The sequence below is a fragment of the Gymnogyps californianus genome, unplaced genomic scaffold (genome assembly GCF_018139145.2).
Source record: "Gymnogyps californianus isolate 813 unplaced genomic scaffold, ASM1813914v2 HiC_scaffold_64, whole genome shotgun sequence".
Classification (NCBI taxonomy): Eukaryota; Metazoa; Chordata; class Aves; order Accipitriformes; family Cathartidae; genus Gymnogyps; species Gymnogyps californianus.
The window spans coordinates 102,431-115,914 of record NW_026114457.1 but is presented as its reverse complement, the minus strand read 5'-3'; the positions used below and the strand labels follow the sequence as shown (position 1 = coordinate 115,914).

The 13,484-nt window shown below is 43.7% G+C and overlaps 1 protein-coding gene across 1 annotated transcript in view; it reads right to left on the bottom strand.

Moving 5' to 3' along the window:
- LOC127029045 (tubulin-specific chaperone A-like) overlaps positions 1 to 12,245 on the bottom strand; it is a 38,728-nt gene extending 26,483 nt beyond the window's left edge. Inside the window, exon 1 of the mRNA XM_050914707.1 lies at positions 12,152 to 12,245. Coding sequence (XP_050770664.1) covers positions 12,152 to 12,204 — 53 coding nt within the window. The 5' untranslated portion in view covers positions 12,205 to 12,245. The remainder of the gene's footprint in view (positions 1 to 12,151) is intronic.
- Positions 12,246 to 13,484: the final 1,239 nt, after the last annotated feature.

Here is a 13,484-nt window from a genome sequence, read left to right as displayed (position 1 = left end):
GCCATATTTTCTTAGCCATGAGTAACTGACTACTTCCTGGTTTGGACAGGATCTCAAGTTTATGCATTCATTTTCTTGATAGTGACAAAATCAGCATAAAAGATAAGCTTTCTCCAAAAGAGTCAAGATGTAACCACACACAAGTATACGCATTATTTTTACCACACATACCCCTCCCCGCATCTACAGCTTACAGAACTGAGTTTTGTACATGACTTACATGACTTTTTCAGGTTAAATTTGCAGGCTTGGCATTTATCAGGGACTACTACTGTGAAGACTATGAAAATCAGTTACAGGGTTTTTTTGAAGTTAGAAAATTATTTTAATTTAAAAATTACTTGGTTTTAACATTTTTACAGCATCTCTTTTATTAGTAAAAAAGACAAATTATACCATTTTTAATTTGAGATTTCTCTGAATCTCCAGGGCTTCACATTCTGCCCTTGCCTCTCATTTTCCTGCTCTTGCAATATATTCCTGCAGATTTTTTTAAATCCTTGCCATAGCAACAGCTGAAGTTCCCCTTTTGCCCTGCTGAGAAAGTCTGCTTGGTTAGGGCATCATTGAATGCCAGCAGCCAGTGGGAGCATGGAGGGGGGCAGAGGGAGCGAGGAATGGAAGAATCCAACAGATGCAACCAGAGTGAAAGCTCTTAAGTTATGGACTACTCAAAAAGCAGAAAGATGCTAGCCGGGGATGAAGTATTTGCTGAGGTACTGAAAGAAGCAACTTGGATGGCTGGGGGCAAAGAGATGGGGTACTGAACCAAGAAAACTGAAAGAGCATCTCTGATGGACTGAAGACAAGAGTTAGAGAGAAGTAAAAAGTTTATCAGCCCATCCTGAAGAGGCTCCGGAGTGGCAAAAATTCTGGGAGAGAATGGTACGGAATGGAACAGGACAGAAGTTGAAAGTTATAAATGCTAAGGAACTTGAGAACTTCACTTCTAGAGAAGGAAGAACAAGAAATGGGGCCTCTGTTGTGGTAACAATTGGGGTTACCACAGATCACCACTTCATTTTCCCTTCTGTAACCCCACACAGTCATCATCTTCAGTCAAGACCTTTGTTTTGGAGAAAAGGCATAGAATCCACTTCTCCCTCCTCCCCCGAAATCTGGGGATAACCGATTGGAAGTAGTAATGATCAAAATCAGATAGAACTAAAGTCATATTATGTGTGTAGGCAATTCACAATGCATCAGGAAAGAAACTGAATACAGTTTAAAGAAAATACGATGGGCCTCCTGATCCTGAATGAAATTTCCACCTATATGATGCATATAATTTAATAATACTTAACTCAAAGTCAAGCCAGGATGGATTAGGGTTGTTAGTGTAGTATCTTCTGTATACAAAGCACTACCATAAGTTTAATATAATAATTTAGTTTTTCCCATAGAGCCACATTCTAATTCATGCAAAATTATTTGCAACTGTTTTATCCACATAGTTGAATATGTAGCTCCATGCCATGGGTAAGAATGCCATGAAAAAAGTATGTACAATCAAAAACAAGATAATAGTACTACACATATGCATGATGGCACCAAACTAGGGTTGCCAAGCAACTGTAACTACAGTATTTCCAAACTTTTGAAAGACTGCTGAAACAATGTAAGGTTGCAAAGCCAGTTTTGCATATGTACTTGCCCAAATTAAAAAAAAAAAAATAAATAAATTCCTTCCTCCTTAACATAGCATCACTACCGACACCTATGGTGATATACCTGGTTGATGTGTGACAGTTCTGCCAATTAAGACGATGACATCAATAGATTACTATGGTCAATGCACAAGACAGTTTTGCCTCAGGGGGCAGAAGATAATTGTAAACACAAAACCAATGAGATGCAAGAATCATGCGTTTCACTAGAGGCTTTTTTTTTTTTTTTTAGAAGAGGTAATGGGATGGAGGAAGGAATGCAAAAGAAGGCAATCTTTGAGGTCTGACCATTACTAATTTAAATTTGTGAGATGTTTCTATAAAGGAATCAGTGTTTAGGTCTGCTCAAAAGGTAAAACAAATGAAATCAAAATCATTTAAAAAACCAACAAAAAACACTATGCAGTTTTGCAGTTTTCACAGCAACCACTGTGCTCTTCTCACAGATATTTTTTTTTTTTTTTTTTTGAAGATCTGTGTGGGTACTGTTTGGTATTCCTGAAGTTTAAAAGACAGAATGCATTGAAAAACACAGGGAAGTAGGAACCCCTTCAAACAAGTAGTTTTGTTTCTGGAGACTAGAGTCAACTTGCAATTACCCTTAAACTAATTATCTGGGTTGGTGACTATGTATGCCACAGGTGTTAATTCAGACAGCACTGTGTAAATGCAGGTGCACTCTTTTCTCAACCAGTTCACATAAAGCAGTTTTTATGTGGGACAGAGACTAAGTTAGTAAGTCTAAAAGACTGAAGCAGCCTTCAACTGCAGGGCCAACTCAGGACTTTCTGTATCCGATCCTCATGCCAGGAGCACTACAGAAGGTACTTAAGACGTATCTAAGTAGCTCTGGACCACAACAACCACATTTGGCTAACACTGAACCCAATTTTACAGGCTGGGCTGTTAAGACTCTAGGACTGAACTGGTGACAACCCTAGACAACAGCTGCACAATGCTCCTACACTCTGAGACAGGTTATTTAATTTGGATACAGTCAGCTTGTATCCAACAGTGCATGCAATATATTCACCCCACCTGAATCCCTGCACTCTTGGATGTGCGGTGTAAACATTAAATAGCTTTATCATGCTGACTCAGTATAGCTGAGCAGCTCTGCAGATCATTCCTCAATACTCATATAATATAGGATATCCCAGCCCTTCCCATTAATTGAGCTAACAAGCAGTTGTTGCATACAATCTTCTAATTATAATGAGAATAAAGAAAGGAGACATGAGTTTCTTATCAATATATTGATGGTAAGAATCAGGGCTGGTGCCCATGGCTAATTGGAAACAAGCAAGAAAGCAACCATAATTCATATGGTGGAGAGAAGATTGAGAAAATTTGTGATTTACACCAGAAATAGCAAGTTTCTTGAGTAAACAAGAAAATTAACTAGTTTTGTGCTTGAATTAGCAATAGTCACCATACAGCAAAAGGAATATCTGCATTCTCTGCAATACTTCATACTTTACTTGCACAAAACATATCCTGAACTCACCAGTAAAATAATTAAATTTAAAATAATTGTTTACATTTATATTTTAAAAGAAACCAACAGTTTTGTGTAACTTGCAGAACTTTCTGTGCTTATGGGGAAAAAAAAATAATAAAAAAAAATCACAGTGTAAGTTGCTTGGCAACGTGAGGATATTTTACAGAGAGAAAAAAAAACCAGTATCAATACCAGTGCTACAGGGAAAAGAACATCTTCGGAAGAGTCCATAGTTTTAGAAAGGTGGTTTTAAAAAAGGGCTGCTTCACAAAAATCAATACACTTTCCCCATAGGTTCATGACTTAAAATTCTATAGTCAAGGCTTGTAGATTTGTAATTATGGTATGTCAGCCACATTTAAACAACAGTGTTAAAAGATTGTTAAACTAACACAACTGCAATGTGAATTGTCTTAGTCTCATTCTTATCTACTGGTGTCACTTCCATTTAATCAGATGGAAACTATGGGCAAATGTCAGTGCTATTTTCACATGCCCCAACTTACTTTGTTCGCAGTAGTTTTTAAAACCATTGCCAATCTGAAATGAGTATAAGATATTTTTAAAAGTGGGTCTGGGTTTCCCCCCCAATCAATTCCCTCACTATCCAGCAGGTTGTCTGAGTTTGGATTTACTAAGACTATTTTGAATCACAGAATCACAGAACATCTCGAGTTGGAAGGGACCCATAACGATCATCGAGTCCAACTCCCTGCTCCTCACAGGACTACCTAAAACTAAACCATATGACTAAGAGCGTCGTCCAGACTCTCCTTGGAACTCTGACAGGCTTGGGGCCGTGACCACTTCCCTGGGGAGCCTGTTCCAGTGACTGACCACCCTCTCAGTGAAGAGCCTTTTCCTAATGTCCAATCTGAACTTCCCCTGACACAGCTTCATTCCATTTCCTCATGTCCTATCCCTGGTCACCAGAGGGAGGAGATCAGCACCTCCCCCTCTGCTGCCCCCCTTGAGGAAGTTGTAGACTGCGATGAGGTCACCCCTCAGCCTTCTCTTCTCCAAGCTGAACAAACCAAGTGACCTCAGCCGCTCCTCATAAGTCTCGCCCTCAAGACTTTTCACCATCTTAGTCGCCCTCCTCTGGACACACTCTAATAGTTTGATGTCCCTCTGTCGTGGTTTAACCCCAGCCAGCAACTAAGCCCCACGCATCCACTTCCCCTCCCCCCTCCCAGTGGGGTGGGGAGGAGAAAAAAAAAAAAAAAAAAGGTAAAACTTGTGAGTTAAGAACAGTTTAATAACTAAAGTAAAATAAAATACACTCCTACTACTACTAATAAAATAATAATAATTGTAATGAAAAGGAATATAACAAAAAAAAAAAGGAAATAACACTCAAGAAAATACAAGCGATGCACAATGCAATTGCTCACCACTCACTGACTGATGCCAGAGCAGCGATCTGCCCCTCCCAGCCAACTCCCTCCCATTTATATACTGAGCATGATGTTCTATGGTATGGAATATCCCTTTGGCTAGTTCAGGTCAGCTGCCCCAGCTATGCTCCCTCCCAGCTCCTTGCACACCTGCTTGCTGGCAGAGCATGGGAAACTGAAAAGTCCTTGGCTTAAGATAAGCGCTACTTAGCAACAACTAAAACATCAGAGTGTTATCAACATCATTCTCACACTAAATCCAAAACACAGCACTGTACCAGCTACTAAGAAGAAAATTAACTCTATCCCAGCCGAAACCAGGACACCCTCTTATATTGAGGCACCCAAAACTGCACACAGTACTCGAGGTGGGGCCGCACCAGTGCAGTGTAGAGGGGGACAATCACCTCCCTCGACCGGCTAGCTATGCTGTGCTTGATGCACCCCAGGACCCGGTTGGCCCTTTTGGCTGCCAGGGCACACTGTTGACTCATATTCAACTTGCCATCAACCCAAACCCCCAGATCTCTTTCCACGGGGCTGTTCTCCAGCCTCTCGTCCCCCAATTTGTATGTATAACCAGGATAACCCTGTCCCAGGTGCAGAATCCGGCACTTGCTCTTGTTAAATTTCATACGGTTGGTGATTGCCCAGCTCTCTAGTCTATCCAGATCTCCCTGTAAGGCCTCTCTACCCTCGAGGGAGTCCACAGCTCCTCTAGTTTAGTATCGTTGGCAAGCTTACTTAATGTACATTCGACTCCTGCATCCAGATCATTTATAAAAACATTAAAGAGCACTGGCCCTAAAACTGAGCCCTGGGGAACCCCACTGGTGACTGGCTGCCAGCCTGATGTAACCCCATTTACTATAACTCTTTGAGCCCGACCCGTCAGCCAATTGCTCACCCATCGTATTATGGACTTGTCTAGCTGTATGCTGGATATTTTGTCCAGAAGGATACTGTGAGAGACAGTATCAAAAGCTTTGCTAAAATCCCAAAACACCACATCTACTGGCTTCCTTTGGTCAACTAGATGGGTGACCTTGTCATAAAAGGAAATTAAGTTAGTTAAGCAGGACTTTCCCCTCATGAACCCATGCTGGCTACGACCAATGGCTGCATTGTCTCTCAAGTGTTTTTCAATAACTCCCAGAATAACCTTCTCCATAATTTTACCAGGCACTGAAGTGAGACTGACAGGCCTGTAATTACCAGGGTCTTCCTTCTTACCCTTCTTGAAAATTGGGACAACATTTGCCAGCTTCCAGTCGACTGGGACCTCTCCAGATTCCCAAGACAATTGAAAAGTAATGGAGAGAGGTCCCGCGATGACATCAGCCAGCTCTTTCAGTACCCTGGGATGAATCCCATTGGGCCCATGACTTATGCACATCCAGCTGGAGCAGCAAGTCTCAAACAAGTTCAGGGTCGGCTGGGAGTTTATCATCCCCCCAGTCACGGTCTTCCAACACAGGGCTCCAGGGGTCCCAGGGCCCATCATCGGTGTTAAAGACAGAGGCAAAGAAGGCATTAAATGGTTCTGCTTTGTCTACATCCCTGTTTGTGAGGTGACTGACCGCATCAAGTAATGCACCAATGTTATCCTTGATTCTCACTTTGAAGTGATTAAACAGAAGCATTGCTTATTAGGACATAAGCCACAAGTACAGCAAACATTATTATTCATGCTCATCAGATCTACTTTTTTGAAAGACTGGCTAATCAAAGCATGCAATCACCAAGAGCCTGGCTATCCGATTTGTCTGAAAAAGCAAAAGGCTCTCCCCGTTCCTAGTTCAAATTTCTTTCATTGATACTTTCATGCTTCTTACATTGTGATGTAAGTAAAGTATCCACAACCTACAATATAGTCTCTCGAGAGTGGTACACAAAATATGATATACAGCTAAAAAAAAAAAAATTAAAAAAAAATCCCACATTAAACAGCTGCTTTGTTCTTAGTTTGAAAAGTGATGAGTTAGGTAAGTGATGAGAGAAAAGAATGGGCTACAGCAGATTATTAAAAAAGACAAATGATGTGTCAAAAAAGTTCAATACATCCTAATGGTTCTTGACCCTTATCTTTTTTTATATACTCTTATATCCTGAGCATTGAACGTGCTTGAAAATCAGTATTACAGGCTAAATTCAGTGCACTTTTCTAAACTGCAAATTCAGAAAAAAAATAAGGAAAATTAATTGAAGTGTTAAGTCAGTTACTTTATGGCATGTTTAATAAGCCTCTACATGAGTCCTCTCACACACTAGGAATAAATACCTATACAGTTGCTCTAGTCCCAAATGTGAGGACAATATTAATGTTCCTAAGTTGACTCAAGTCACATGCACACCCACTGTAGTACAGAACTAGGCTTCTAGTTGGAGAAGGAAGGGTGGAGTAGGACAGAGCCACACCTCTTGCATCTGCGTGCAACTGTCACAGAAGTGGGAGCTGCTGCTGTATCATCTCCCTCACAGGGAGTGTAAGGTAACATTCCTTTTTTTTTTTTTTTTTAAAGTTACCTCCCTCACAGGGAATGTAAGGTAACATTCCTTTTTTTTTTTTTTTAAAGTTACCTTCACTTACAGTATGCCAGCTGCTGCAGAGTAACTGTAGATGTGCATATTATCACACAACAAGCACAAGCTGTTTACTTGCTTATTCACACAGCCATTCTCCAAAAGCAAATCTGAAGCCCTGAAACGTACGCAGCAGCGTGGCGAGCTGGTCCAGGCAGGCCTCATCCTTCAAAATAACTTTTCCTTTTTAAGTCTGGGTTATTTTTCAGTGGATCAGCTCCCTGAAATATACAGATGTGTGGCCACCTAAGTCCTTGTGTTGGGCAGGAGGCTGTAACACAGCAGCTCAGATTTAGATTAGCTTAAGCCACCATGGACCAACACCAAGTCTTCTCCTGTCACAACTGGCAATTGTTTCACCTCGGAGGAATGCCCACCTATACAGTGCCCCTGAAACATAATATAATTTATTAAGCATTGTTTTTAAGAGGCCACAGGATTTGTATTAGGCTCACAAAATAGTTCTCAGGAATAGTCAGACTTTGCCCAGACTTGTCTCGGCCAGCCTAGAGCTTTCTTTTACTTGTTTAACTGTAACCACTATTATGATTAGGTAACAATTACCTACTCTGTTTTAGTTTTTGCTCAGCTTTGTACAATCCTGTGGTATAACACTGCTGTATTGATTTTTGTTACTAACAAGAATGAGCTATCTCTGATTTAGAATAAAAATGCAGCATAAATGATTGAATCTGACAAGAGCAGGAACATGGGGTGATAGCAGAGCCCTTGAAAACACAGGCACAGGAAGATGCTGAAATGCCCCAGTGCTATAAACAACTCACCAATAGTCAAGTACTGGTCATCAAAGTAATGCAACCTGAGAGATGGATAAAACCAGTTTTAGGATAACAAAGAAAAACTATTCAACACATGCAAAACACCATATACAGTAAATTCAGATAAAGTGTGGAGTTGTGCTGGTTTTGGCTGGGATAGAGTTAGTTTTCTTCATATTAGTTAGCATGGGGCTATGTTTTGGATTTGTGCTGGAAACAGTGTTGAGAATACAGGGACGTTTTTGTTATTGCTGAGCAGTGCTTACACAGAGTCAAGGCCTTTTCTGTTTCTCACACCATCCCGCCAGTGAGTAGGCTGGAGGGGCACAAGAAGTTGGGAGGGGACACAGCCAGGACAGCTGACCCCAACTGACCAAAGGGATATTCCATACCATATGATGTCATGCTCAGCAATATAAAGCTGGGGGAAGAAGAAGGAAGGGGGGGACGTTCGGAATGATGACATTTTGTCTTCCCAAGTAACTGTTACATGTGATGGAGCCCTGCTTTCCTGGAGATGGCTGAACACCTGCCTGCCAACGGGAAGTGGTGAATGAATTCCTTGTTTTGCTTTGCGTGTGCAGCTTTTGCTTTACCTATTAAACTGTCTTTATCTCAACCCACGAGTTTTCTCACTTTTACTCTTCTGATTCTCTCCCCCATCCCACCGGGGGGGAGTGAGCAAGTGGCCGTGTGGTGCTTAGTTGCCAGCTGGGGTTAAACCACGACAGGAGTGCAAAACAATGAAGAAAAACTAATATGTGGATTTTTATATGCATTTCTATATGCAGACTCAGAGAAGCACAAAACCATCAACATCATACTCCTCTCAGCAAAGGATTTGAGATGCTGATGACTTGCTTGAATTTGTCCCCTCCCCACTACCAAATTTAGCCAGTGGCCTTAGTACCCAGAAGGCCAGCAAAAAGGCGAGTATAACATCAGAGAAAGGGTGCTATTAGAAACAAAGTAGAAACATTAGAAGCTTTGTGTCTATTAATTTTGACTGTATATAATTTGAACTGTGTTAGCATCATTGTAACTGAACTAATATCCAGTGGGAATTTAAGCAACCTACTCTGTAACTTGGATGCAACAAACTTGTAACAAAATCAAAACCAGCATCCATGGGTTTCCATAAATCAAGTGAACAAACAGAAGAGCCACACTAAGCAGTAAAGAAATTGCTCACACAGGATAACACTACTAACTTCTCATCTCTTGTTCTCAGCTCTCAGACTCACTTAAACTGCAGCAGCAGAGAAATTCAGATGAAGAACATGCAAGCTAATCTCAGAGCTAGAAGCACTAAGGACAGTGGTATACAGACACTGAGCTAGCTCCACGCTAGCATCATTAAACCACTTCCAGGTCCAGGGGACATAGCCACATTGTACAGCATTCATCATGTGAACATGCATGCCTGCACCAGCTCTGACCAGGATCTCCACACAGTTGTTCATTGCCTAGTGTAGACTTTCCCTCTCTGTTTCCTAGTCTATAAACATGAGGAAAAAGCTTGTTCAGGTAACTTTTGTGATGATTTATTATTAAGCAATGGTCATCTGAAGTGCTGTTTAGTATTACCATACAGTTCTCTCAGTAAAACTATCAAACAGCAGCAATAAGCCAGTACAGAAACTTCCACAAATTACAAATTCTACAAAAGTAAAATTGTGTCTTATTAGATTGTGGTGGGTTGACCTTGGCTGGTCACCGGGTGCCCACCAAGCTGCTCTATCACTCCCCCTCCTCAGCTGGACAAGGGAGAGAAAAATATAATGAAAGGCTTGTGGGTTGAGATAAGGACAGGGAGATCATTCACCAATTACCGTCACAGGCAAAACAGACTTGACTCAGGGAAATTAATTTAATTTATTACCAATCAAATCAGAGTAGGGTAATGAGAAATAAAACCAAATCTTAACACACCTTCCCCCCACCCCTCCCTTCTTCCCGGGCTCAACTTTACTCCTGATTTTCTCTACCTCCTGCCCCCTGAGCGGCGCAGGGGGACAGGGAATGGGGGTTGCAGTCAGTTCATCACACATTGTCTCTGCCACTCCTTCCTCCTCACACTCTTCCCCTGCTCCAACTTGGGGTCCCTCCCACAGGAGACAGTCCTCCATGAACTTCTCCAACATGGGTCCTTCCCACGGGCTGCAGTTCTTCACAAACTGCTCCAGCATGGGTCCCTTCCACGGGATGCAGTCCTTCAGGAACAGACTGCTCCAGCGTGGGTCCCCCATGGGGTCACAAGTCCTGCCAGCAAACCTGCTTCAGCGTGGGCTCCTCTCTCCACGGGGTCACAGGTCCTGCCAGGAACCTGCTCCAATGTGGGCTTCCCACGGGGTCACAGCATCCTTCGGGCACATCCACCTGCTCTGGCATGGGGTCCTCCAGGGGCCGCAGGTGGATATCGGCTCCACCGTGGACCTCCATGGGCTGCAGGGGGATAACCTGCCTCACCATGGTCTTCACCACGGGCTGCAGGGGAATCTCTCTGCTCCGGCGCCTGGAGCACCTCCTCCCCCTCTTTCTTCACTGACCTTGGTGTCTGCAGAGTTGTTTCTCTCACATATTCTCACTCCTCTCTCCTGGCTGCTGTTGTGCAGCAGTTTTTTCCCCCCTTCTTAAATATGTTATCACAGAGGTGCTACCACTGTCGCTGATTGGCTCAGCCTTGGCCAGCAGCAGGTCTGTCTTGGAGCCGGCTGGCTTTAGCACTATCAGACATGAGGGAAGCTTCTGGCATATTCTCACAGAAGCCACCGCTGTAGACCCCTCCTCTGCTACCATAACCTTGCCATGCAAACCCAATACATAGATACAACAGTTTTCTCAAAAGTATCTAGACACCAATAAATTATACTTCCGGCTGACAGAAAGAATACAGAGACTGAAAAAAATGTTAACCTAAGAAATCTAGTTTTCCCACACCTCAGAATACTTTGTCTACAAAAACTGACACAAACCACCATCCACTTACAAATGCAAAGAGAACATTTACAATCTTCCTGTCCAGCAAAGCCAGTAACCATAATACAGGTCATAAAAGGGACCCAAAGCAAGAAGCAGTCACCAAGCCGCTCAATCAGATCACACTAAAACTTTCTAGCTTAAAAATAACACACAAGTTCATGATTTGCACACCCTGCACAGTGACAGGAAACAGGATCTTACAATCATATAATCAATTTCTTGCTTGCAGCAGTACTTGAGAACTGCTCCCTATTTTGAGTTTTGGGTTTTGTTTTTTTTTTGAGAACTCAAAATGTCTTTATCTAGCATAAACATAATGATAAAACTGTATCCATTTTACTTTTCTAGTCTTGAAGTCCAATCCTTAAAAGCTAATCAGGTATTAGAAAGTGTATCCATTTTACTGTTAGTCTTTTACTAACTGAATTTAAATAAGTCATGATACAAAGTTGATTGTACAAAACTGGACTATTTAACATGCTGATCCGGCACACATACTAATTCCTGTCTCTCCCTGAGCCAGTGCAGTCTTTGTAGGGTGCAGCCTTAATAAATATTTGGTCACAGTTGGGGTTTAATATCAAAGCCTTGCGCTTACATTCATAATAAGAGGGATTCAGATAGATAAACTGCAACTTTTCTTAAAAACGAAGACTGTTAAAACTAGACAAAACCGAGACTCAGGTGTTGAACTTACCATCGGTTTTGTGGTGTGAACTATCGAATCAGAAATATCCCATTCAACATTTGTTTTGGTAAAATAGGTAAGACTTCCTGCCTCTGCAAGGTATACAGCGAGATTACCCTGCACACTGACGGGGCAACGTGACAAAAACCCCCGTTTAATCGCAGTCTCGGGAAAGAAAGGCCTTTTCCTGACGACGGTGCACAAGAGAAAGAAACCGGCAGCCATTGCAGAACTTGTGCCACGACCACCCTCCAACACACCTCGGCAGCCCCACCCCACCGCAAAACGCCCCAGCGCAACAATCCCCAGACTCCACAGCAGGCACGGCCGGCAGCGCACGAAGCCCCGCTCGCAGCTCCTCCGCTTGGCCCGGCGGAGCCCCCGGGGGCCGCGGCGGCGGCAGGGCCCCCTCCCCGCTCAGAGCGACGGGGACTGCCCTCAGAGCTCGCAGCAGGGCCGAACCCGCTCCCGCTCTCCGCTCGCCCCCTCGGGAGCGGCGGGACCACCTTCAGCCTCTCCCAACGGCTTCCCCCCCCCCCCGCACGCGCATTCACCGCCTCACGACGCCGGTCTTGATCTTGATCTGCCTCAAACGCAGGTCAGCCATAACAGGACCGGCGGAGGAGCAGCACAGACTAGGCCCTAACGCCGCAGAGACGGAGGATACAGCGCAAGCACCGTGACTGCGCCGCCCGATCCCGCGCATGCGCCAAGCCGCCAGTCTGGGCGGCACCACCGGGAGCGGGGGCGGGGCTCCGCGCCCCTCCCCCCCCGCCCGGTGGAGGCGTCCCCATAGCGACCAGCGAAGGCCGGGCCGGGTGCGCAGTAGCCTGCGCGAGGCTGCGACCGCCCCTCGAGTGGCCAAGTGTAATTCACCATTTCTTCATAAGCACACACGAAAAAAAAGTCTGAATCCACCCTCAGATGCAGCAATAGGAGTTATTCTGAGGTAGAAACAAATTAAAAGGCAATATTAGCACTGGCAGCTCAGTCCTAGAGTTATAACCGACTGACAGTTCAAGGGCTGTTTTCCTTCATGCTTATACTTAGTTGAGGCTAACCATTTAAGGGGTCAAATTCTAGAAAAATAATCCTTTGGGTCTGCGTTTGAAAGAACTTCCCCTGAATGAGCATTTAAATCAATAAGAAAGAAAAAAAATAGCTTCAATGAATAAATAAGAAAGATAAATATAGCTTCCGTGGAGTACAGTTCAGGAAGGTCTGTATAGACCTCTTGTTTTTCACATCCTTTTGTCCTGTGTTAGTCACTTTCCCTGACTCTTGACACTGTTAGTGACCGATACCTCTTGAGAAAAACCAGCTGCGAGGGAGGATGTCATATTCCTTTCGATGATGTGCCAGTTATAGGTCATTAGCCAGCAGCCATAGGAGTGCGGCTGGCACTATTGGGCCCCCTTCAGACATGGTATAGGGAGGGCCAAGATTGCTCAAGTCCACGGAGTTGTGTCTTATTCGCAGAGGAGGACGAACATGACCCCTGTTACAGAGCCCAGCAAACCTCCCCAGGGACTCGCGAGCTGGGCCAGCCCAAATACAGCCTTGGCTTGGCAGGTTGTCTCTGTAGGAAGACGTAGGTCTTAAAATCAACAGCCTGCATAACACCATGAATGACTGTGACCTGGAGACAAGTTTACAGATGTATTATTTATTTGATATGCAAACCTGACATCACTCGTGCAGGAAGAGGAGGAAGCAGAGCAGCATTCTGGCAGGCGTAAGGGAAAACGTGGCCCCTTGCTTTGACAGAAACCCAAATCTTATTCATCCAGCTTTAGAAAGTAGTATCAAGTCATGCTGGGGCTGAAGCTGTTCTCTAAACAATTCCAAGGCAGCGCGATTTCCACTTACACTACATACCCTTTGGAA